The sequence below is a fragment of the Sparus aurata genome, chromosome 2 (assembly GCF_900880675.1).
Source record: "Sparus aurata chromosome 2, fSpaAur1.1, whole genome shotgun sequence".
In the NCBI taxonomy this organism is placed as follows: Eukaryota; Metazoa; Chordata; class Actinopteri; order Spariformes; family Sparidae; genus Sparus; species Sparus aurata.
This window is the reverse complement of record NC_044188.1, coordinates 10,458,770-10,480,156: the sequence shown is the minus strand read 5'-3', so window position 1 is coordinate 10,480,156 and position 21,387 is coordinate 10,458,770. Positions and strand designations below refer to the sequence as shown.

The 21,387-nt window shown below is 39.9% G+C and overlaps 1 protein-coding gene and 2 long non-coding RNA genes across 5 annotated transcripts; 1 reads left to right on the top strand and 2 right to left on the bottom strand.

Annotated features, from left to right (window-relative positions):
* Window positions 1–122: 122 nt before the first annotated feature.
* On the bottom strand, window positions 123–4,040 carry LOC115596346 (uncharacterized). Its single transcript, XR_003986885.1, has 4 exons — window positions 3,887–4,040; window positions 2,482–2,618; window positions 2,063–2,107; window positions 123–1,963 (listed from the first exon to the last, which is right to left on the bottom strand). It is a non-coding gene; the product is annotated as an uncharacterized LOC115596346 (long non-coding RNA).
* On the top strand, window positions 3,983–6,626 carry LOC115596349 (uncharacterized). The gene is made up of 4 exons (XR_003986887.1): window positions 3,983–4,715; window positions 5,064–5,124; window positions 5,224–5,297; window positions 5,456–6,626. It is a non-coding gene; the product is annotated as an uncharacterized LOC115596349 (long non-coding RNA).
* A 178-nt stretch (window positions 6,627–6,804) lies between these two features.
* taok1a (TAO kinase 1a) lies at window positions 6,805–20,092 on the bottom strand. 3 transcript variants are annotated; one of them, XM_030441266.1, is made up of 20 exons: window positions 19,587–20,092; window positions 16,618–16,866; window positions 15,519–15,590; window positions 15,314–15,415; window positions 15,175–15,220; window positions 14,942–15,038; window positions 14,720–14,833; window positions 14,534–14,625; window positions 14,254–14,347; window positions 14,072–14,153; window positions 13,800–13,967; window positions 13,435–13,635; window positions 13,186–13,314; window positions 12,637–12,873; window positions 12,416–12,544; window positions 12,089–12,292; window positions 11,734–11,973; window positions 11,133–11,345; window positions 10,800–10,982; window positions 6,805–10,717 (listed from the first exon to the last, which is right to left on the bottom strand). In XM_030441266.1, the coding sequence occupies exons 2-20, from the start codon at window positions 16,747–16,749 to the stop codon at window positions 10,190–10,192; spliced, it is 3,063 nt and encodes a 1,020-aa protein (XP_030297126.1). In that variant the 5' UTR covers window positions 16,750–16,866; window positions 19,587–20,092; the 3' UTR covers window positions 6,805–10,189. The 3 variants fall into 3 exon arrangements, with proteins under 3 accessions (XP_030297126.1, XP_030297136.1, XP_030297147.1); XM_030441276.1 differs by having other exon boundaries at window positions 19,679–20,092; XM_030441287.1 differs by having other exon boundaries at window positions 19,781–20,092.
* Window positions 20,093–21,387: the final 1,295 nt, after the last annotated feature.

Sequence of the window (21,387 nt, the reverse complement as noted above, 5' to 3'; positions counted from 1 at the left end):
TTTTTTTTTTTTTTTTTTTTCAAAAGTAAAACTTTTAATTGACAGGAACAGAGAGGGAATACAAAATGTCTGGCAAACCAGAAATCTCACAGGCTTGTAAAGACATCGATATCTTAGAAGTATTTCACTTTTTATTACATTTAGTGGATGAGACATTGACATATTACTTTGACAGGACAACTACCCTACGCTCCACACACACAAACACACACACACACACAACATTGCTCCTTTTTTTCTCACACAGAATTCTTAACACAAGATCCATTTACAGTCCAATCTTGTGATCCTCATCAGCAGATGGAGCTTTTCCAGTTCAGTCGTGTAATAACCAGCTTGGTAATGACAGAGAAACATGACAACTGAAGAAAAATCGATTTGCAGATAAAGTTCACAAGATGTGGAAAATTTCCAGTCAGTGGATGAAGCAGAAATATTTAAAAGTGACATTGTGTGACTATTTTGCTTTAAAATACAGACTTGTAATAGTGAAAATGGTAACCGTCATTCTCACTCATCTTTCAAGTACTATGAGAAAGCTCAAAATGTAAGAAAATGTATTTTTTCTTTCCTTTGTTAAAGGTGCACTATGCAGTTTTGTGGAAGACATTTTGAATTGGAGCGAAAGATCTTCATTTACTGTTTTTTATGCCTAAATAAACAAACTCTTTGTTAAACAAACTGACCTTTAAGGACACCACAATTTCATTGTTTTACTTTGTTGATATGTGGCGGACCCTGCCACTGTTCTACCTTCAAACAGTGATCTGGGGACCTTATTTTCCTCTGAGAACAGCTTGTTTATTCAGTTATGCAAAAAATAAATATTTGAGTTTGTGTTGCTACCTAATTCATACTGTAAACAATACTGTACATAATACAAATGTATATGATTCGTTTTTAACAGTTAGTACAATTTTTTTTTCTCTACTCTTAAACTAGTTACTGAACTGAAATACATTGGTACTTTATTTCTTGCCAGACAGGTGGCAACACTTCTGTTCATATGTTGTTTGTTAAATATAAATAGAAGTATAGATCTGTATTTTTTTTAAAGTGCAAATCTTCTTTTCCTAACAATTAACTTCAAAACCTTGCAGGTGGTTTGCTGCAGTAGTCGGTGATCCAATTGATCAGGCTTACACCGACTACATCTCTTGCCCAGCATCCTTTTATCAACGGATGATACTGTTGCTGGTTTACCTACTGTAGGAGATGATTTTTCATATGACAAATAAAAACTCTATGGTCAAATCATAAATTCCCACATTTATTATTTGAATAACTAAAAATCAAATTACATTTATTTAAATGATTTATCTATTCTGTTCAGACTTAGATCTACACCCAAGCACACGACTCCACCACCTCTGATATTCAAAATTAGCTCCTTGTTAATTGTTGTGGCATCAAACACACATTTGATCATTCTTAATAACATTCGTACGCTTAACTTAAAACAGATTTACTGCAATCTGACATTGAAAACAAAAATATAGCTGGAGACAAAAACAACAATGGTTGCATAGAACGGCATTATGATCCAAACACCATCTCAATAAAAGTCTCAAAATTGAGTTTAAACAAATAAGAGATGCGCTGAACTCATCTTTTGTGAACCAAGCGCTTTCATGCAGCTCCCTCAAAAATCTTACAGTGAAAAATAGAAATGTTAGTTTGGTAGATGTGATACACATCAATTCTTGAGGACCTCCCTCCACGTCTTAGTTGCATCTTCACACATGCGGTAACTCTCAACCACCTACTATTAAGAATGGGCCTACAATGTAACAAGGACTATGCACAGCAGTGTGCGAAGCAGTCAGTGCAAAGGAAAAACAGCCGCTGCTCTTCATTTCATGTTATTTAACTGCAACAGCCCTCTGTTCGGAGTCCTTCGAGCAGAGTTCTTGGTCTTGTCCCATCTCAGGTCTGCATCTCTGTCTGCATTTGGGCATCAACTCTGGAGAGAGACAGGAGATAACACCTTGAACTGAAATTCACGGCTCATATTTCAAATTGTTATAAACTTAATCAATCAGGGTAAAAACAACTTTCTCACCTGCTCAACATGTAAATCATCTGTCTGGGATCATCTGCAAATACCCTGCAATATCAAAAGAATGGTTCCGTAAAAAAAAAAATGTTAAAAAAAATCATGCTCACTACCCCATGAGCTGAGTACACACAACACTGATTCCATTATGACATCCCCCATTAGACCCTAAGTGTTTTTCCATCCATTGGTTCCAGAGTGGCTTGAGGACTCTTAAAGGTCTATGTTTGGGTCCTATCAAGAGGATGGAGACTTGCATTAACTTTGAACAAATGTCATTCTAGCTTCTCTCCCTCAACTTCCAAGTCAGTTGACAATGAAGTGTTGGTAGGAAAAACAAAGTTACAGATACTGAGCCTGATGAACAACCTAGTACGAATATATGATACACATAAAGAAGTTGACCACACAAACACATCTCTTACCCATCTCCCCAGTGGTAAAATGCCCTGTCCTGGTAGAACATGGACAGAAACAGCCAAATACTTATTGTTTCGACCCAAAAGATAACAAACAGGAACCATAGCGACGACAGCAGGACTTCACACAACATCCTGGAGCTCTGCGAGGAAACCAAACACAGCACAAATAAGTGATGCCTTATGGAACTAGTAATACTATTAAGTTAAATCAGGGTTGGATGATGATAGAAATGTTGAGCATAAAATGTTTTGCCATTTCATTTAAATAGATGATATCACTATAATGTCTTATGTTTATCAAATTATGCTGTTTAGTGTCACGTTAATAACCGGGGGTTTCAGTGAACACAATTGTTGCTGTTCTCAGTTCACTTGGACGGCCTTTTGTACATCATTACTCTCCTTTACAAGATTTCCAACAACTTTTCTACACAAATATACACTTAAAAAAGGGCATAATGTAAAAAAGTAGACCGATTATCAGCCCTGGATGATTACGACATGAATTTTTCACATCATCCTTTGCCAAATTGTATATAGCATCTAGTTTTGTAGTCAACAAATAAAGTATTTTTCAACATTCACATTCAAAGTTAGATCAGCCCCAAATCTGATTGGTATTTGAGATCTACAGATAAAATATGAAATACTGCTATGGGGAATATTTGGATAACTAGATTTACACAAAAGCAATAAAGTAAAAACATTAAGTGTTAATAATACACATAACATAACACTGTATGTTTGTAGCCAACCAGTTGTAACAGATATTTACAGCACACATTTGATAAGAGGGCTCTCTTGTTAGTTTTACCTTTTGTTTGAGCAACCTCACAAGATGAGAAACCACACTGAAAACACTGATGTTGCCTATACATTGGGTAAACTCACACTTAAAATAAAGTTAGCATATCTGAATCCAAACATTTCAGCTAATGACAATATAGCTTGTATGTCGACTATTGGGAAAACAACAACACCAAGATATGTTAACTTAAGTAGCAAGAACTAGAACACTACATTTGTATCGTTACAATTATTGGTACATAGTTGTAAATGTCCTGGATGGAGGGAATATATGCATTTTAGCCTTGCTACATTAGCTTGGCAGCTAAAGTCAAGCTAGCCGTGCCAGCCAGCTAGGCAACCGCTACTTGTATATCTTGTGCGCGTAGCTAGCTTCTCATTGGTGTTTTGGCCTTAACAATTAAATGTAAACGTAATGAATCCATCGATAATTGGAAAAACTTCAAGTGGAAAATGCACAAGAGTGACGTTAGCTAACAAACTGGAGTAGCTAACTTTGTGTTGCAGCTAACGTGACGTTACATTTGTCACGAGTCCAAGTCGTAAACGGAGCCGAAACAAAGGTAAGAGGAATGAATATCGATTAAGGCTATTTACTTACTCAATTAACAGACTTGTGAGACGGCATTCCTTGTCCAGTCTAGCTCAACATTTTTTTTGTTTGTTTACAATGCTCGTCACATTCCACGTTGCATGTACTTCCGCTTCTGGAACCAGTCACGCTATTGGTTGACTGATTCACAAGCTGTGGTTCTCGGGCCTTTTCGAGGTCCAGTCAAACCCAGGGGGCAAAATCCCAGTTTTTTGGAAAAGACACGGAGCGTTGTAAAAGGTTTGACACCAGAAATGATATCTAGGACCTTCAAGGATTAAAACCTGGGTGGACAACCCGGTCAGCTAGCTGCTGGAAAGCTACAGGGGGCCAAAACCCCTCTTCTTGGGTAATTTTCCTGGCGAAATTATGTAAATGCAAATATTTAGGTACTACAATGGCATAAACAGTCATACAACTATAAAATTTGGCAGCGAGTATCTTGACACATAGGGGGAGGCATGAAAAAACGATTCTGGGGCTTGTTGCAACTCAATTTTAATATCACCCTGACCTCAACATCCCAAAAAAAGACAAAAAAAAGTACTGTTCGCCTGACAAACTCTCATGAAAATGATTATTTTTCAGCACTTTATGGAGAATATCTATGCCTAACATGTATATAGAAAACTTCCGTAATTCATAAGCTTCCATTTGAGTCCAAGATAGCCTTTCTACTAGCTACTGGAAAGCTACAGGCTGGCTCCAAACAATGCAATCCCTACTGTGAAGAACTACATGTTAACTGGCATGATCAGACAACATTCTATTTCTGGTCTCCCCAAAGTGAAAAAGCAGTGCACTTGGGGTTTTCTGAATTGCTTGCTGTTCGAAAGAGGTAAATATACTTTAAATATTATTTATTTATAAAATATTGAAGAATTTATTCATATAATTTACAGAAGGGCAATATTTGTTTGCCACATATGCTAATTTCAGTTGTTCTGGTGTTTCAGCAATTGAAAGAATTGTAAGCTAGCAAGCAAGCGCAGTTAGCTACTGTTAGCTAACATTGTAAAAAAAACTGTAAGTCCCTTGTACTATATTTTTCATTTTATCAATAGATATTTTTTTTTTATATTATTTTTTTTTTTTATAAAATATTGAAGGATTTACATTAATATGATGTACAGAAGGACAATTTGCTTGCCACCTATGCTAATCTAAGTTTTTTCTGATGTTTCAGCAATTGTAAGCTAGCTAGCAAGCACAGATAGCTACTGTTGGCTAACATTCTGAAAGAAACTGTAAGTCCCTTGTCCTATATTTTTCATTTTATCAATATATTTTTTATCATTGATTGAGAGTATTTCATGTGACATACCAACCATTTGTTGTTTGTGCAGTGCTGTGTAGGGTCACATGTACACCTATGCCACACCTACACCTTTGTGTGTAATTGGCACAAGTAAAGAATAGAGTGAGTATTTTGAGATTAAGGCTGCACTACATATGCTATGTTTAAAATATTACTTTTTTTTAAAGAACAATATATTGCAATTATTCACAATTGTATCCACTACTTCATAATTACAATGACATTGACCAGTAATTTTTTTTGTATGTTCCTTCCTGTAGCAAGATGACAAGCCAGCCAATGAAACATGTGGGTGACACTGCCATCTCGCTGAAACATGAGTCTCGTGGCAAGAGTTGTGAAGATAAAAGCACTGACTACACAAAGTGCATCATATGTCAAGGACACTCTGTTAAATACCTACATTTTATTACTCCCATAACAAAACAAAAGTTTATAAAAGCCATTGATGCTCGTCAAGATGAGGTCTTCCAAAGACGGCTCAATGATTCTGCATCAGAAAAATGGTTGGAAGACAGTGCACCAAAGTGGCACCCAAAATGTCGAAATTGGTACATAAATAAGAAGAGCTACCAATATGCTGAGAAGAAACGTTCAGCTGATATGAGTGCACGAGCATCAGATTTGGCTGATCCAAGATTCACCTCCTCACACTATGATGTCAGGTTCAACAGGCGAAACACTGAAAAATTTCAAGCAAAGAAGAGGTGTGTAATTTGCAATAAGCAGTGGCTGCGAAGAAAGGAACCAATATCTATGGTATCCACAATAAATAGTCAAAAGGCCATTGAGGAGAAAGCCAAGAAACTGGGTAGAGATGACATATTGTTGAGACTGATTGGGCAAGGTCATGATATGGTTGCCAATGGTATAGCCTACCATAAACCATGCATGAACAACTTCAAGGCTCAGTGCATTCATTCTGGAAAGCGAAGACTTAACCTGTATGCTGTTGCATTTACTCGCCTCATGGAAGAACTGGAGGCTCCTCTTTTCCATGACCTCTCAGGATTCTTATTGAAATCAGTGCGTAACCGGTACCGAGAAATTCTGAAGGAGCTTGGCTCCTCAGCTTCTCCAGGGCATCAACGAGGGGTACACCTGATCCACACATGAAACCTGAACCACATGTCTGATTAAGGACTGAAACACGTGAACCAAAGTGTTGCTGCAGCTTCAATTTCATACTAATCGTTAGGTACTCACCTGCATTTTTGACACCAAGCTCCTTCAGAATTTCTCGGTACCGGTTACGCACTGATTTTTTTTTCTGCAATCTCATGGAAGTAGCGTCCATATTGTGAAGTGTATGGCACAGTACTTTAAAGGTGCACCATGTAGTTTTTTGGGAAGACATTTTAACCACCAGATAAAGATGTTAATTGATTTATTTTGCGCCTGGAAAACTAAATAAACTCTCTTTTATTTTCATGACTGTTTATTCACTTATGAAAAAAGCATTTCCGAGTTTGTATCATTTCCTTATTTATATTGTAAATATTTAATGTTTGATATTCTTCTTCAAAACATACATAGTGCTCATTTAAAGGGCCAGACTATTAAAAGGTACAAAAATAAATCAATAAAAAAGAAAACACAAGACGAGACGTTATACTAAAATTACTTTATTACAGCTGATTTCTGTTCAATATCCCTCTGCCAACACAATGGTAAATATAATACAAACAAAATAGTACATTTGATCCTATTTTTTATTCTGTTTTATGAATCTTTTTACACAATTTAAATCCACTTTTAGTACTTTACCATCTCTTCCGTAATATCTTCATAATCTCTCTGACTCATAACAAGTTCCACCATCTATACAGTTTAATACAGGTTATGAGTTGTAGTGGTAATGTGCCAAAGAAGAATACTGACATCTTCAAAGAAATGCAATCTCTTTTCATAATTTGCCTGTCACCACATCTTCTTTTCAAGCCTTTTTTTCTTTTTTAAACTTTGGCCACTAGACCAGAAACCAACTTATTTTTATGTTTCATACATTTCATGCCGTCAGCCCAATGATAGGTAAAAGTATGGAGATGAGACAATGCAGTGGTATCTGGGCTTGGCAACTCAGGTATGGCACAGTGTTTGACCATATAAAGGATCACCATTTTCTGTTGCCGATCTCATTCAGTATCCCACATGCTTTCAGTCAGTAGGACAAAATTTGACATCAAAGTTAAAAAGTAAAAAATAAAAAAATAAAATAAAAATCAAGGTTGGTGGAAAGGTCGTATCACTGACAATGATTGACAAAAATATCAAGACTCCCTCACACACAACACTGACATAAAAGTGAACACAAATTGTGCATACAAACTTAAGGTTGGCATGTATGTGAGGTTTGATTGGCCTAACATTCAAACTCTTGGCCTTGGCTTTTGAATTAAGGTTAGATTCTGATCATGATAAATACATTCCCCCTTTTCTTAACCAAATATCAATAAATCAGAAAAGAAATGATGAATATAACCTGCTGTGTTACAGTAGCTGGAACTAGTCACTTGGCATTAAAAAAAATGTTTTAAAGAGTTTTGGAACCAAACCATATGTAACTTGATAAAATGCATAACTTTCTAGGTAGGATTATATACACATGTAGAAAATTAAAATCCCACCTATTTAAGAAAAAGACCCCAGCATTTTTGTGTCCTCAAACGTGATATGAATATATCACAGTATGACATTCAGAAAAGAGCCGGTGCCTGAAAAGGTGGTTCTGAATCAGAGTGGAATGGGGACAAACGTGCGCAGTTGGGGAGAATGAACTCTGCAGAGGCCGACTAAATAAGTGGCATTTAAAAGGAGATGACAGCAAATACATGCATATGAGGCATTCTGTCTGTGTACACAAAACCAAGAATATCTTTCAATGAGCTACGTCCAGACAACTCAACACCATTTTCACTCCGCGAGTGAAAGATTTGCTAACATCAGCGTGGTCTGTCAGTTAAATAAAGTTAGTTTTAGAAATGATTTTCTTAAAATGAATGTTTAGTCTTTAAATGTCTTTAATAAAATATACACATATGAACATTTAACTCCAGCTTTGTGATTCAAGGGGAGTATATAATCTTATTATCTCTGGATCATTATCCTTAAAGGCCTTTTTCAGTAAAGTGTTTTCATCTCTGTGAATGGAAATGAAACGCCTAACTTGAACAGAGAGGCTGTTAAAACTTCTCCAGGAATATTTCAACCACAAACCAGAGAGAAGGGAGCGAACAGAAACAGATATTATTAGAGGAGCTGCTAGAGCTATCAAAGGAATACCTAAGTGCTTTTTTGCCACATTGATTTTGTATTTGGCTGTAATTTCTGAGTGTGCATACAATGCCATCTTGTGAGCATGTGCTTGATTCAGTCACCTTTTGCTCTTGGGTTCTGATGAGATGGTGTAACATATATAACTTAGCACCTTTTACATTTTAGTGTTTCTTAACTGGGCCCCAACATTTAAACAGTGTTTTAGTTGTCTTAGTAGTGCCAAGCCTGCTGTCATGGTCATGACAATCACCTTAAGCTATCTGCCTGCACATAATGGACTCTTTTCAGCTAACTTAGTTCAGTTTGTTTTATGGAAACTGTAGCCAAAACATGTAACAAGACTGCAGCACCCTCTATTCAAACAAACACACACAGAGCAGATAACGACGGCTACAGTTTAAAACAGTTAAAGCTGCAGGAAGGGGGACGCTTTAACACACACTTGGCCTTGTCTGTACTTGGGGGATCGCTCCTAAAAAAGAAAAAAAAAAATCGCAGCACAGGTTAGCGCAACTCCTCAACTTAACTACATGCGTACCGACAAAACACCCCCCCACCAGGTGCTTTGGGAAAAGAAACCAAATATCAGTCTTACACACATTTAGCTGTATAAAGTGCTTCGAAAAAGGCAGCTGTTTAAAAAAGGCACTAATAAAACTCAACAGATCAATACTAGGATTGTTTTTGAAGGCAAATGAGTCTCCTTTTTCTCCTCACAATTCCTGTAAATGTGTACAATGACATTCTCTGTAACACGTGCAAGTACCACCACTCTAAAGCCCTAAAAATGTAGTTACTGATATACACAAGTAGTTTTCTATTTCTCACCATGTATAAGACTTAAACCAACTTTACTGCTAACACAGTGAATATAATAATCTGAGAAGAGTATCTGCGACCTCCAGAGGTAAAACCACTAAACATACACTGGCACAGATTATAAATTGGTGATGTGATTTAAAATATTTAACTATAAACATCTGAGACTGATTTCTATAATCAAAGGCTAAAAGGCACTGTAGTAGTGTTGTAGCATAAGCCTGTTAAGATTAGTTTATTTGGCTCTGAATTTGTAAAGTCTCCTTTTGGCTGACCACGAAAATCAGGTGAAATTAAATTAATGAATAAAAGGAAACAAATAATCTAATTTATCACAATGACCATTTCAGCAGGCTGGTATCACAACAGCAAAGCATCATTAGTAAGGTCCGCTGCACTTTTAACCACCATCAGAGAATCGACCAGTGTATAACTGAATATGAATCGGCAGAGTGAGCGAGGGGGGTCGCTAAATAAAAAATCAGTTTACTGTGATTGTTTGATACCACATTTCTAAGGACATATTTAACACGTGTCAAAGGCTTTTGAACAGTGTGTCATGTGCAAAATGAGAGCAATGGCTGTGAATACCACGAAACATATGTTTTTAAAATTCCATAAGAGAGAGCTGTAAATAAAAACAAATGGGAGTATTATGTGTTGACACTCAAATTGCTTATGTAACATAAATTTATGGATCTGTATGTGTGCCGATAAACTGCCGTGAGGACGGGCTGCGTCTCTTCCAGCCCTTTTGACCTGAGCAACATTTATTTCATCACACATCCACATCTGTACACGGGAAGAGCGGAGGCGAAGTGTCGCAGAGTCTGTTCTGCTGTATCTGTTGGATTCATCGCCGCCACGCTCAACCTCTGACTCCAGAGCTGACGGGGGATCTATGTGTAGGAGAGGTGTGACCCGTTAGATATCTGAGAGGTGACACTGGTGCTCCTGCTCATGCCCTGCTCATTGCGCCCTCCTGAGGGTGTCCTCCCCATTGCTTGGGGGCTGTTCTGTACACCTCCACTGTTGCGGGAGACTCCTGATGGGTGGCCCCACGGTGATGGAGCCCCACCTCCCTGCATGCTTTGCCCCCAGCCTTGCTGCATAGATGCCCCTCCTGGACTGGAGTGATAGTGGTGATGGCCACCTTGGTGGCTCGATCCTGGGCCCAGATTGCCGCTACCCCAGTGTGGCCCTTGAGCACTACCGGATGGGTGCTGTTGATGGTGACTCCAACTTCCTGAAGCCCCCGGAAAGCTATTGCTGAGGGCCTCTGGGGAGATGTTTGATAGCACCATGTTGCTGAAGCCCAGGCGCATACTCTCCGAGTCAAAAGCCTCAACTTCTCGGGCTTGGCGTTCCAGCAGGCTCCTGATTCGCTCCAAGCGTTCGTTCTGCAAGGACATCATTTCCTCCTCAATCTACAGAAAAAAAAACACAGTTAGTAAATTGATGTATTCAGCCCAATGTAAATCTCCACATGAACAATTAATAGAGAAAAACCTTTTGTTCCAGCAGGGCCCTTCGGAGTGACACCCTCTGCTCCAGGTCCTTCCTCTCGCGGTCGTGCTGAGCATCTGTCTGCATCTTGATCTTGCTCTGGTAGGCGTTGAGAAGCTCCAGCTCCTGCTGTAGCTGCATTCGTAGGGCTTGGCACTGAGCCTCCTGAGTCTCATCCAGACGAAGCTACAGACAGAGAGGACATAACCTTAAAAATGTAAATATACAACCATAACTTATTTTGGCATTTCATCTAAAAAGGTGGCAAAATATAACACTGGGTGGCAGCATCATGGTCTAACGTCACAACTACATTCCTGGCATTGGCAGACTTACCGCCTGAGTGGAAAGCATCTCATTGATGGAGTGGTCATACTGCTCTGCCAAGATGGCGAGTTTGCGGTGCTGCTCCTGCTTCAGCCGTTTAAGGACAGCCTTGTGCTCTGACTTTGGTGTAGTCTCCAACAGATGGTTCCTCAGTGCTTTGTACTGCCTGGTCTGGATCTTACATGTGTCCTGGAACTGCTTCTTGATCTGTAGCTCTTTGGACTAAAAGAATTGATTCAATTATTTATATCTTTGTTTTCAAAAACAAGCATTGAACAACATGCAAAAGCAGAACCTTATTATCTGCACAAGGTCTGCACTAAATCAGTATTTTTGCGCTAAGAAACATGGGAAAGCTTTGATTCTCAATCTTAAGTAAAGAAGGGGTAAAAGTCACACACCCAGAACACTGATTCAGTCCTTCTAACTCTTTTATCAATGTTTCAGCACATCTAAGCATATTCAAGATGAAAAATAAGACCCCTAATGAATAGTGATTTCTTTATTCAACATATCCTACAAGTATCAAGGGCAACATCATATTGTCATTGAAATAAGAGCGTCTTCTGTATATCCAATGTACATCCCCACCCACATGCAGAGTTCTCACCTTGAGGCTCTTGGGTTGCTGGCGAACCTCCATAACATGTTTGCGCCGAAGCTCCCTCTCCCTCCTCTTGTTGTATTCCTGCTGATTGGTGAGCTCCGTCTGGTGTTGCAGGCGGATCAGCTCAGCCCTTGTCCTTTGGATGGTGTTGAGTTGGCGGAACTCCAGCTCTTGCATGGACTCATGGTGCCGGAGAAGCATGGCATGTTCCAAGTCCTTCTGGGTCTGTCGCTTGTTTAGCTCCTAATTATTTGCAAATGGAGAGACAAACAAGAGAGAGATGAGACTGTCAGGCACCAGGGATTAATTTAATATTTGCAACATTTGAGACGCATCAGTACGATGTAGGACTGCTGACCTCTCGCACTAAGTCCTGTTCGATGTTGTGGCGAGCAATCAAGATCCTCCGTTTGAATCTGCGGCACTCCAGATCCAGATACTGCCTCTGTCTGCGCTGTAAGTTGGCCTCTTCCTCTGCTTGGTAGTGTTGGAAGTTCTCCTTCTGCTTGGACAACCACTCCTGCTTTTCTTTCTTGGGCGTTGACTGGTTTTCATTTAACTCCTGAATGAAAAATAAAAGATAGCAGGTCACTCACAGAACAGTCTGATATCCATTTGCTAACCAAAAAAACAGGATATTTTGGGAGACTTGTGTATGGGGCCCAAAGTTCCTGGATCCCCCTACCTCTTTGAGTTGCTCCTTGCGAAGTTTGTACTCCCGCTTCTGGGACTCTAGGAAGCTGTTGAGCTCTTTCTTCTGCTGACTCTGAATATGTTGTTGGAACTTCTTTTCATCATTGCTAAATGTTTTTGCCTAATTGGGAAACACACATAATAATCAATATGATCTTAATAGCCTGTATTTTGTAAATCTTATGTGAACACATAAATTATTTGAGAGCATACATCTTTCTCCATGGACGCCTGGTGCTTCTTAACCAATTTCTCCATCTCCTGGGCAAAGCTATTCCTCTGGTTCTCCAGCTCCTTGTCCAGACGGAGTCTGTGCTCATCCATCTCAGCCTTCAGCTTGTTTTCAAGAGCCATCAGCTGTTTCTGATGCTGCCGCCTCATGCGCTTGTAGCCCAAAATCTGCTCCCTTAACTCAGAATCCTGCTCGTGCTCCTTAATCTGGCGGGTGAGCTGGCAAACACAAGACACAGGTTGTCTTAAATTCTTGTCGGTGGGAAGAACAAGTATATATATAAATATATGCGTCTACGATATGCATCATATAAATGTGAGGTATTTAAGACAATATGGGGAAAATTAACAATTGTTTCAAGTGTACACATTTTTCGAGCTGAATCACTGCTCTGCTTTTGATTACCAACAAAAAATTGTTCATTCTAGCCTAAAAGAAAATGCTTAATGTTAAAAGTTTTGCCATTAAACAACCCATTGCCAGCTGGTATACAAGCACTTATTTTAGTTAGTTAACAACTATGTTGTTACCACTGAGGCTGTGCGTATAGTGGCAAAGTGCTCGCGGTTCCGTTTCGGCCGGGGAGTGTGGGTAGGCTGGGACTGTGGCTCAGTTGGCCGTGTGTTAGGTTCTGATGCTTCGTTATACGTCTCTTCCTCCTGAAAGGTAGGCAAAAAGAACATGTAAACAGCAGAACAAGATACAGCAAAGCAACCACAAAACAGTTAACACCATAAGAAGCTTTGACATCAGGGCGGACTGGAACCTGAACATCTTACTGGTTTGAGGTGTATCACAGAGCTGTTGGACATGACTGTGTGGTCCCCCTCCATGTCCACCTCACTCTTATCATCACCCGCATCTGTTAGACTGTTGACAGAGCTGCTCTGGGAACTGGCACTGATTGACATGCTGGGTATGGATTGGTTACTCCCAACACTGTTCACTGTACCCGTCCTACCCACACTGTGTTCTGGCTCCTAAAAATAACATACATGGAAGAGAGTACCATGGTCACAAGCATGCTATCTATTAACACTGGATGACACAACACTATAAAATACAGCCATACTAATCTGGAGATGACAGAATGACAAAAGACAGAGATGCAAACTAAGAGCAGGTTAATAGTCACATGACAGACCTCCTCTTCGTCTTGTGCCTCAGTTGTGGGGCCATTGTGGGCTTCCTGAAACAAGATCTTCTTCATTTTACGATACTGCAGATTGTCCAGCTCCCGCACTGCATCCTTTGTCCGACTGATCAGGTCTATTAGAACTGATTCTGGTCGTTCGCGCTGGACAAATGCATGCTGGAGAAAGAACACAGAAAATGTAAATCCTGTTTTCTGCTGTTATTACAAGGATTAACCATTAAGCATAACATGTCTGTTATAATCACATTTTCGATTCTTACCTTTAGGAGTTCCTCAGAGTTCGGCCTATCCTGAGGAAATTTCTGAAGGCAAGAATCCACAAAGTTTCGGAAATACTCCGTCCTAAAAAAAATGAGAAAGGGATCGAATTTTAGTCATTTTATGGACTCAGTTTGTTCCATAATCGATACAACAGCTCTTATAGATGTCATTCTAAACTCACCATTCGCTAGACTGCAGCATGGGGCTCTCATTCTGTGCTATATGGTATAAGGCACTCATTGCATTCATGTTGAACAGTGGAGGCTTCCTCTCAGCTGCAGGCCAAGCAGCGTGTGGCATCAAGGAGTCAGGATGTTGTGAAGAAAAATGAAATAATGAGAGGAAGAAGGGCAACATTATTAAGTTACTGACTGACTTAGTGAGCAAAATGAATGCTGGCTATGAGTTGCATGTAAAAACATAAAAAAAGATGGATGTGGATGTAACAACTGGGACCTTACCTAATTCAATGCAGGTTATTCCCAAAGACCAAATGTCCACCTTTCCATCATACTGACCCTCATCCATGGCTAAAATTACTTCTGGGGCCATCCTGAGAAAACAAACATTCAGCACAATAAAAATACGTAAATGAAAATCTGCAATGTTCTGAGAGGAATTGTTAACATGCATGTTTTGTAGCGTACCAATATGGAGTCCCAACAAAGGAGTTGGCCGGACAGGCGATGGAGGCAGAACCAAAATCTGCTAGTTTTACCTGCCCTGGCTCTGTCAGCAAGATGTTTCCTGCCTTGATATCCCTGTCAAACACAGAAGAGGAAATGATTACAACTCCACACAGAAGACAGAACGCATGACAGCACAAGCACTTGATGCTCAGTATGCTCCCGTACACTTGAAACACTCACCGGTGAATTAAATTGTGGGAGTGAAGATAAGCCAACCCTTGAAGAGCACCATGGGTGATTGCAGCTATTTCAACTTCTTGCAGAGGTTTCTTGTGAACTGGAAGAGATACATTCACCAACAGTGATGTCAATCAAGAAACAAACATCAAGGATAAACTTGAAAAGGGAGACTTCCCATCTCAAGACATGTAGTCTTGTGCAGTGATGATGAGTTTCAAAGGTTTCCAACTCACCTTCTAACAAATCTGAAGCAGAGCCTAGACAATACTCCATTACCAGCTGCAATGAAAGAGAGTGTTTACTGTCAATTTGTTTTTGATCAATCAGTGGGTAATATGTTTTTTTATTCATAGAGTATCATCATCCTCTTACCCAGGCAGTGTGCTCTCGCAGGTAACATCCTTTGTACTCTATGCTGTTTGGGTGTTGTATTCTTTGCAGGAATTTCACCTCCTTGATTATGTCTTGCCATTTCTGTGAAGGGAGTAAAACAAATCTGTGTACTATAACAACTTACACAACAAATTAATGAGTCAACATGTTGCAACATGATATAGGTTAATGAAAGCCAGCATACCTCAGTGGACTGCTTTCCACTATATGACATCTTCTTGATGGCCACCACCTCATTTGTCCGCACATCCCGTGCCTGAATGATAAATATGTTACACATCAGTGTTACTTCACATTCAACTACAGCTTTATCAGAGGAGGTAATATTCTTTTTACCATTTTGTGATACCCATTATGATCCATTTATTCTGTTACTTGCCTGTAAAGCATAAGTAATGTTTTTTTGCATTATTAAATCGACAGACACAATATGTGACCTCATTGCACTAACAAACATGACAACACAATATGTATTAAAGACTCAACTACATGGTAAGAATTCAGACTACACAGACTCAATGTGGCAATATCATATTGCTGTATATTGGACACCAACATCAATCTCTGTGGTAGGCCAATATCATCCGATAAAATCACACAGCCAAGATATCTGTCAGGCTTTAAAAGCACCAAGTCAGACTAAAAAGGTCGAATTTTCTGAGATCTTGAGACAAAATGCACCTTCATAAATCATAAAATATCACAATAATTGATTTTTACTCTAAATTTGGCTTGCCCAATAACTTCCTGAAAGTCAAGCCTGAGACACTGAGACAGTGTCGCTAAAACAGTCCTGCATTTTTAGAATCATTCTGAAATATTTAATAGGACCTAAAGGCCTTGCAGTTCAGGGGACAATCCTTTCCAATTGCTGAATACTGAAACGAAACAGAATGATTTATGAATATCATCCGAATGACCTTCAAGGCTACAAAACCCAAATCTTCAAGCCCATTCTGCACGGACGTGACAGGCTGAAACACATCCACACTACACTTATTGTAAAAGGTTCATGGAACTATTGGACAGGATTTCCCTAATTATTGAACCGTTTATCATAATTATTATCCTTTGTAACAATGATCAGCATTCAAAGTGCCATAACAGAAATGTGCCCTTGAAAGTATTTGATTAACTATATCCCTTATTTTTTTGCCAGATCCCTATTTGTCCTTATGTGCAAATAACGTGAACTCACTGAAGTGAAAGATGAATGATGGTCTCATGTCACACTGAACATGGCCCGAGGCTAAAATGACAGCCCTATTTTGTCTAATACTCACAAAATATACAGCACCAAAGCTGCCATGACCGATCTCACGCAGATCCGCGAAGAGCTTTTCTGGGTCCTCCTTGTAGAAGAGATCTGCAACTTCGGGGTCCTTCAGGCTCCCCGCCCGACTGCTGTTGGGCATAGTGGGGAGTCGGGGGCAATGCCGCTGCCGCCAGGAACTATCTGGGTCTGCGACAGCGACTTGGAAGCCCCCGCCGATGGCTCATCTGCAGGACTGCGGTCTCATATGTGTTCAGAACTAAAAGCACAAGGAAAAGCAAGAGTGATTATGCTAAAAAACACAACAGCAACAGAGGAGTATTACAATGTGTGTGCCCCCAGTATAAAGTACAAGGGGTTATTATTAATACTTAATGGACAGCAGATGATCCAAGAGTGGTTTAACAAGTTCATCAAGATAGATATTTTCTTCCTTACTAATAAGTAATAATCCCCAATAGGTAAGTCTAAAATGCCTCCTTATATACTATACCAGAGCCTATTAACCAAAGCAAGAGACAGATACACAAAACATGAACTCAACCATGATGTCAAGTGCAAATATGGAGAATGGCCGGTCAGAAATCCCGAGGCAGCAAGAGATAGGTCTCCTGTTTCCATAGTAACAGCACCTACAGTGAGGAAATCAGTGGGCTGTGTCCTGACAACCTCCCCTCACACCTTCAGCGACTGGTATGTAGACAGATGTGAGGAGGATACAAAGAACCGTCTCGCTGCCGACAATCTTCAGCTCAAACAAAGAGGTAACAACATGCTGCCTCACTGCGAGAGAGATGCCTGAACTGAAACAAAGCATTCCAGTGTTGGGACTACTTGTTAAACCTGTACGTACTTGATAGACACATGTTCTCAAACATACCAAACATTGTCCATAAAATCTTCCTACAAGTGATGAAAGGCTCTATTGAACAAAACCACACACAGAAAAAACACCCTTTTTCAGTCATCTATAGAGGTTTCTTGCTGTGCTGCTAGATCTAGTTTTTATTTGCCCTCGTTTTAGGAAATCCACAGGAATACAATCCAGATAATTAATTTTCCATGCTCACCGTGTTGAAAAATCAGATTTAAAAATGTAAAAAGCACTGTGCCTTTCCAAAAATAGTATCTGGAGTAGTCAGGATAATCCATCAAACTTACTGGAAACAGCTGTCATTGTTGGCTTTCTTCCTTATGAATGTAAAAGAATACTAAAAATATCAACAGTAGGGTGTGTGGAATAACCTTATCTCAAAAGCTCACCACGTCTGACCAAAACTGCGTGGCTAGATACCGCAAGGGATATGAGGGAAAATGTGGTCTTTCTCATTTGTTTGTTTTTTGAATTTTAGGTGTACTTCCCCTTTAAGGTTAGAGAAACTGACAGAATATAGCATAACCACAACTCCACTGCGAGGCTTTATCTTTTAACTATTTGCTGCCCTAATAAATGATTTATTATACTGCGCCAATGCTGTAATACAGATGTAAACTGTAAAAGATCACTGAGGAAAGTTTACTGAGTCCATGCGGCTCAGATGATCAGCTGCAAACAGATGCAGAGCTGACGCTAGAGTCACAAGACTTCTTTCCCAGCCCTGGAGAAACAGCCCCCAGTTGAAGCAGACATCTTTTGTCTCACAACAACACTGAACAACTCACTATTCCACACAGATGCAGCCACGGCCCTGAAATAAAGCCTCATTACCATGTGGGACTGTGTGCCTCTTTATTGCCATTGTCCTTTACTACATTGTTGCTCATGAATGAGCCTTGTTGTCATATCTCATGATGGCATTTTCAAACTGTGGACACGTGAGCACAAAAGTGAGTGATGATAACTGATACCTTCATAAAACACCCTTGCGTTCCAACTAGCACACACACACATGCAGAAGAATGCAGCAGGACAGGACAACAAAGCTGGAGGGCTGGAATTCCCAATGTATGTCCTCACTGCACTGCATTTCTCAGCATTTCCTGTTCGCACAGCTATAGGGAGGTAGGAAGGGGCCCTGGTTAGCATTCTGACTAGTGATTATCTGTCTTGACTTCACATGCACTGCAATTTCAGACACTTCTAATAAGAGTGTTCAAATTTTAGTTAGTTAGTTAGTAGAGTTTTAAAAACTCACTACCTAATTAACACTTGGGAGTTGTGTCAGTCAGTAAAGTCTGTATTTTCCTTTTGGCAATCCGGTCCCTGGAACAACAATCAGATAACCACTAGTCTTTCCTTTATCTTTACCACCCATGTTTACCAAAGAAGACAAACTATGACTATGATCTTTCAGCCAATGTATGTTTATGTGCAGGCCCACATCACAGTACATTAATTGAGTAAGGTGGTAATTGGGCCTAATCAGAGCAAACACTTGTAAAAAAACAAAAACAAAAACACAGTAATATCATTACTCTGGCGTTAAATGACCAAGTTCATCTATAAAATAAACCAAAAACTATTTATGGGTTAAGCTATTAGGCCTGGCTTACCTGCTGCTGCGTTATATCCTAAGTTACCTGTGGCTAGGTAATACCCCAATGGAGTTACACCACAAGTGGAATTAGAGAGAGCACTTCGTGGGGATTTTCTGAAAGTTGTCACTTTCCAATAGCTGCCTCAGCTGTCACACACAAGTCAGACTAACAGAGACTTAAAATATAAAGAGCTAACACCACTCTCAAGCGTGCGCAAACAAATTCAGAGGGTTTTGGGAGCTCCCAACTAGCACAACGTTGACTGTAATGTTAGCTACACATCAAACTTAACGTTAGCTAAGGTAAGTTACGTGTCATACGATCAAACCACCCGAGCGACATTCACGACCTGTTTACAACATTAACACCCGTGATACGACACGAACAATGTGGAATTGAAACAACTTTAAGAGCCCTTTTTTTTAACCAGATATTGCTAAATTAGCAAGCTAACCTATGTGATGTTTGCTAAGTTAGCTTAGCCAGTTAGCTGAAACTCACCCTCTCCTGACAGGCCAGGTTTCAGCACTGTGGAGAATGTCGCGTATTTCAAAACAGTTTGGGATTATAAAAGTCTTCTTCCGGTTTCATACCCGGCACGGTGGTTTCGCACGCCAAGTCCTTGCGGTTCCCAACGCTGTCAGTCGATTATAACACACAAATTTGCGAATTATTACAGGTTAAAAAATCCCCACCCTCGAAGTATCTGGGGTGCCAGAGTAGTCGAATCCCACTCCCAGGCAGGTCCAAAGATGGCTGCCGAGCGCTCCACCGCCGCCTCCCTTCGTGAAAATACGTCGGGGGGGGAATGTGAGGGAAGTTCAAACACCTCCAAAAAAACAAACAGCCAGAAACGAGCTGCGATAGTGTCCGCGATGTCGGTGGGTAAACTGTGGGGTTTAACCTAGCACGCCAACATGTTAACAACTTAGCTATTTTAGTAAAGCAGTAACTCCGTCTGGCTGCCCGTCTTCCGTCGACATACTGCACACAGCAGTTCCGCCCTGCCTGCCTGCTGCCTGCTGTAGTTGCAGTAAACTCTCTCTGACCCAAAAACATCCAGAGGCGGAGACATAATTAAAAAACACTCAGTCTTTAACATATAACAGAGTAAATAACCCTAACCATGTGTGTTACAGCATCTCATTATATTCTTTTTCTGTTTCTGACCTAAATGACTCACCATGGAATAGACACACTGTCATTATGTATAAAACATATATCAGGACAATACCTTAATAAATTCATTTACATTTGATTTTCATAGTTAGTGTCCATAGTTAGCAATGATGGAATGTAACTAAGTAGATTTACTCAAGTACTGCACTTATGTACACTTTTGAGTTATTGTACTTTACCCGAGTATTTCCATTTTCTGGTCTAGCTACTTCCACTCGACTACATTTCGGAGACAAATGCTGCACTTTTTATTCCCTACATTAATTTAATAAATGTAGTAACTATACATTTTCATGAGTGCATGTTGGAATAAGCTCAGTGTGAAATGTACCTATTTCAGGCCTTTAAGATGATGAAACACAAATTCACCGGTGGTGAATGAGCTTTGCATTTCGCAGTTTTGCTTTGCTCCTGCCCTGTCACATACATACAAAGTACAAAGTAGATCATATCACATACATAAATTCACCCGATTATAATTTCATGTTCCACACCAGGGATCAAACCAGTAAAAATACAAATATTCTATTGTTGCCTATTAAGCAGCTTCACTTGGTCTGTGTTGTGTACCTTGCCTGGGGATCCTCAGGGGCAGTAGGTTGAAAGTCCAAAGAGTGCATCTCAAGGCCTTCCACAGTATTTTCCTTGAGGATTTAAACCAAATACACTGCAATCATCTGACACTACATAAGTGATCTAAAGATAGGGGGTTATTGAAATGAATAGCTGTCTATGAAATGTAAGCAACAGCAGTTTAATATATTGTTGATCAGTTTAATGAATGCTTCCATGGGTGACCTGGTGCATAAATGGTGCTTACATCACATTTACAGAAGCCTCCATCAGCAGACCGACGGGATGCAATTTTTTCCTTCTGGCGTTTCATGATAGTCAGCTATTGTTTACTGATGCATTCTCTGGATTTGGTGTGGTCGTGGATGATGTAACAGTACTGAAAACCCCTCGCCTCCCCTCCAACTTCAGTATCGTTCTCTCTAACCACTGCATGATAGCTGTACAATAACCTCCTGTTGTTAAGCCAACAAATGGAAAAAGAACTCCTCTTAAGTTGGCTATTGGAGGGCTTTTGGATCCGCTTGAATGCGAGAGGAGGGTGCTCCAT

Coding starts and splice junctions, on each gene's coding strand:
- taok1a (XM_030441266.1), bottom strand. CDS start 16,749: ATGCCCAACAGCAGTCGGGCGGGGAGCCTGAAGGACCCCGAAGTTGCA. Junction 13,315..13,434: donor CTGTGATACACCTCAAACCA/GTAAGATGTTCA, acceptor CCTACCTTTCAG/GAGGAAGAGACGTATAACGA. Junction 11,974..12,088: donor AACAGGACTTAGTGCGAGAG/GTCAGCAGTCCT, acceptor GCAAATAATTAG/GAGCTAAACAAGCGACAGAC.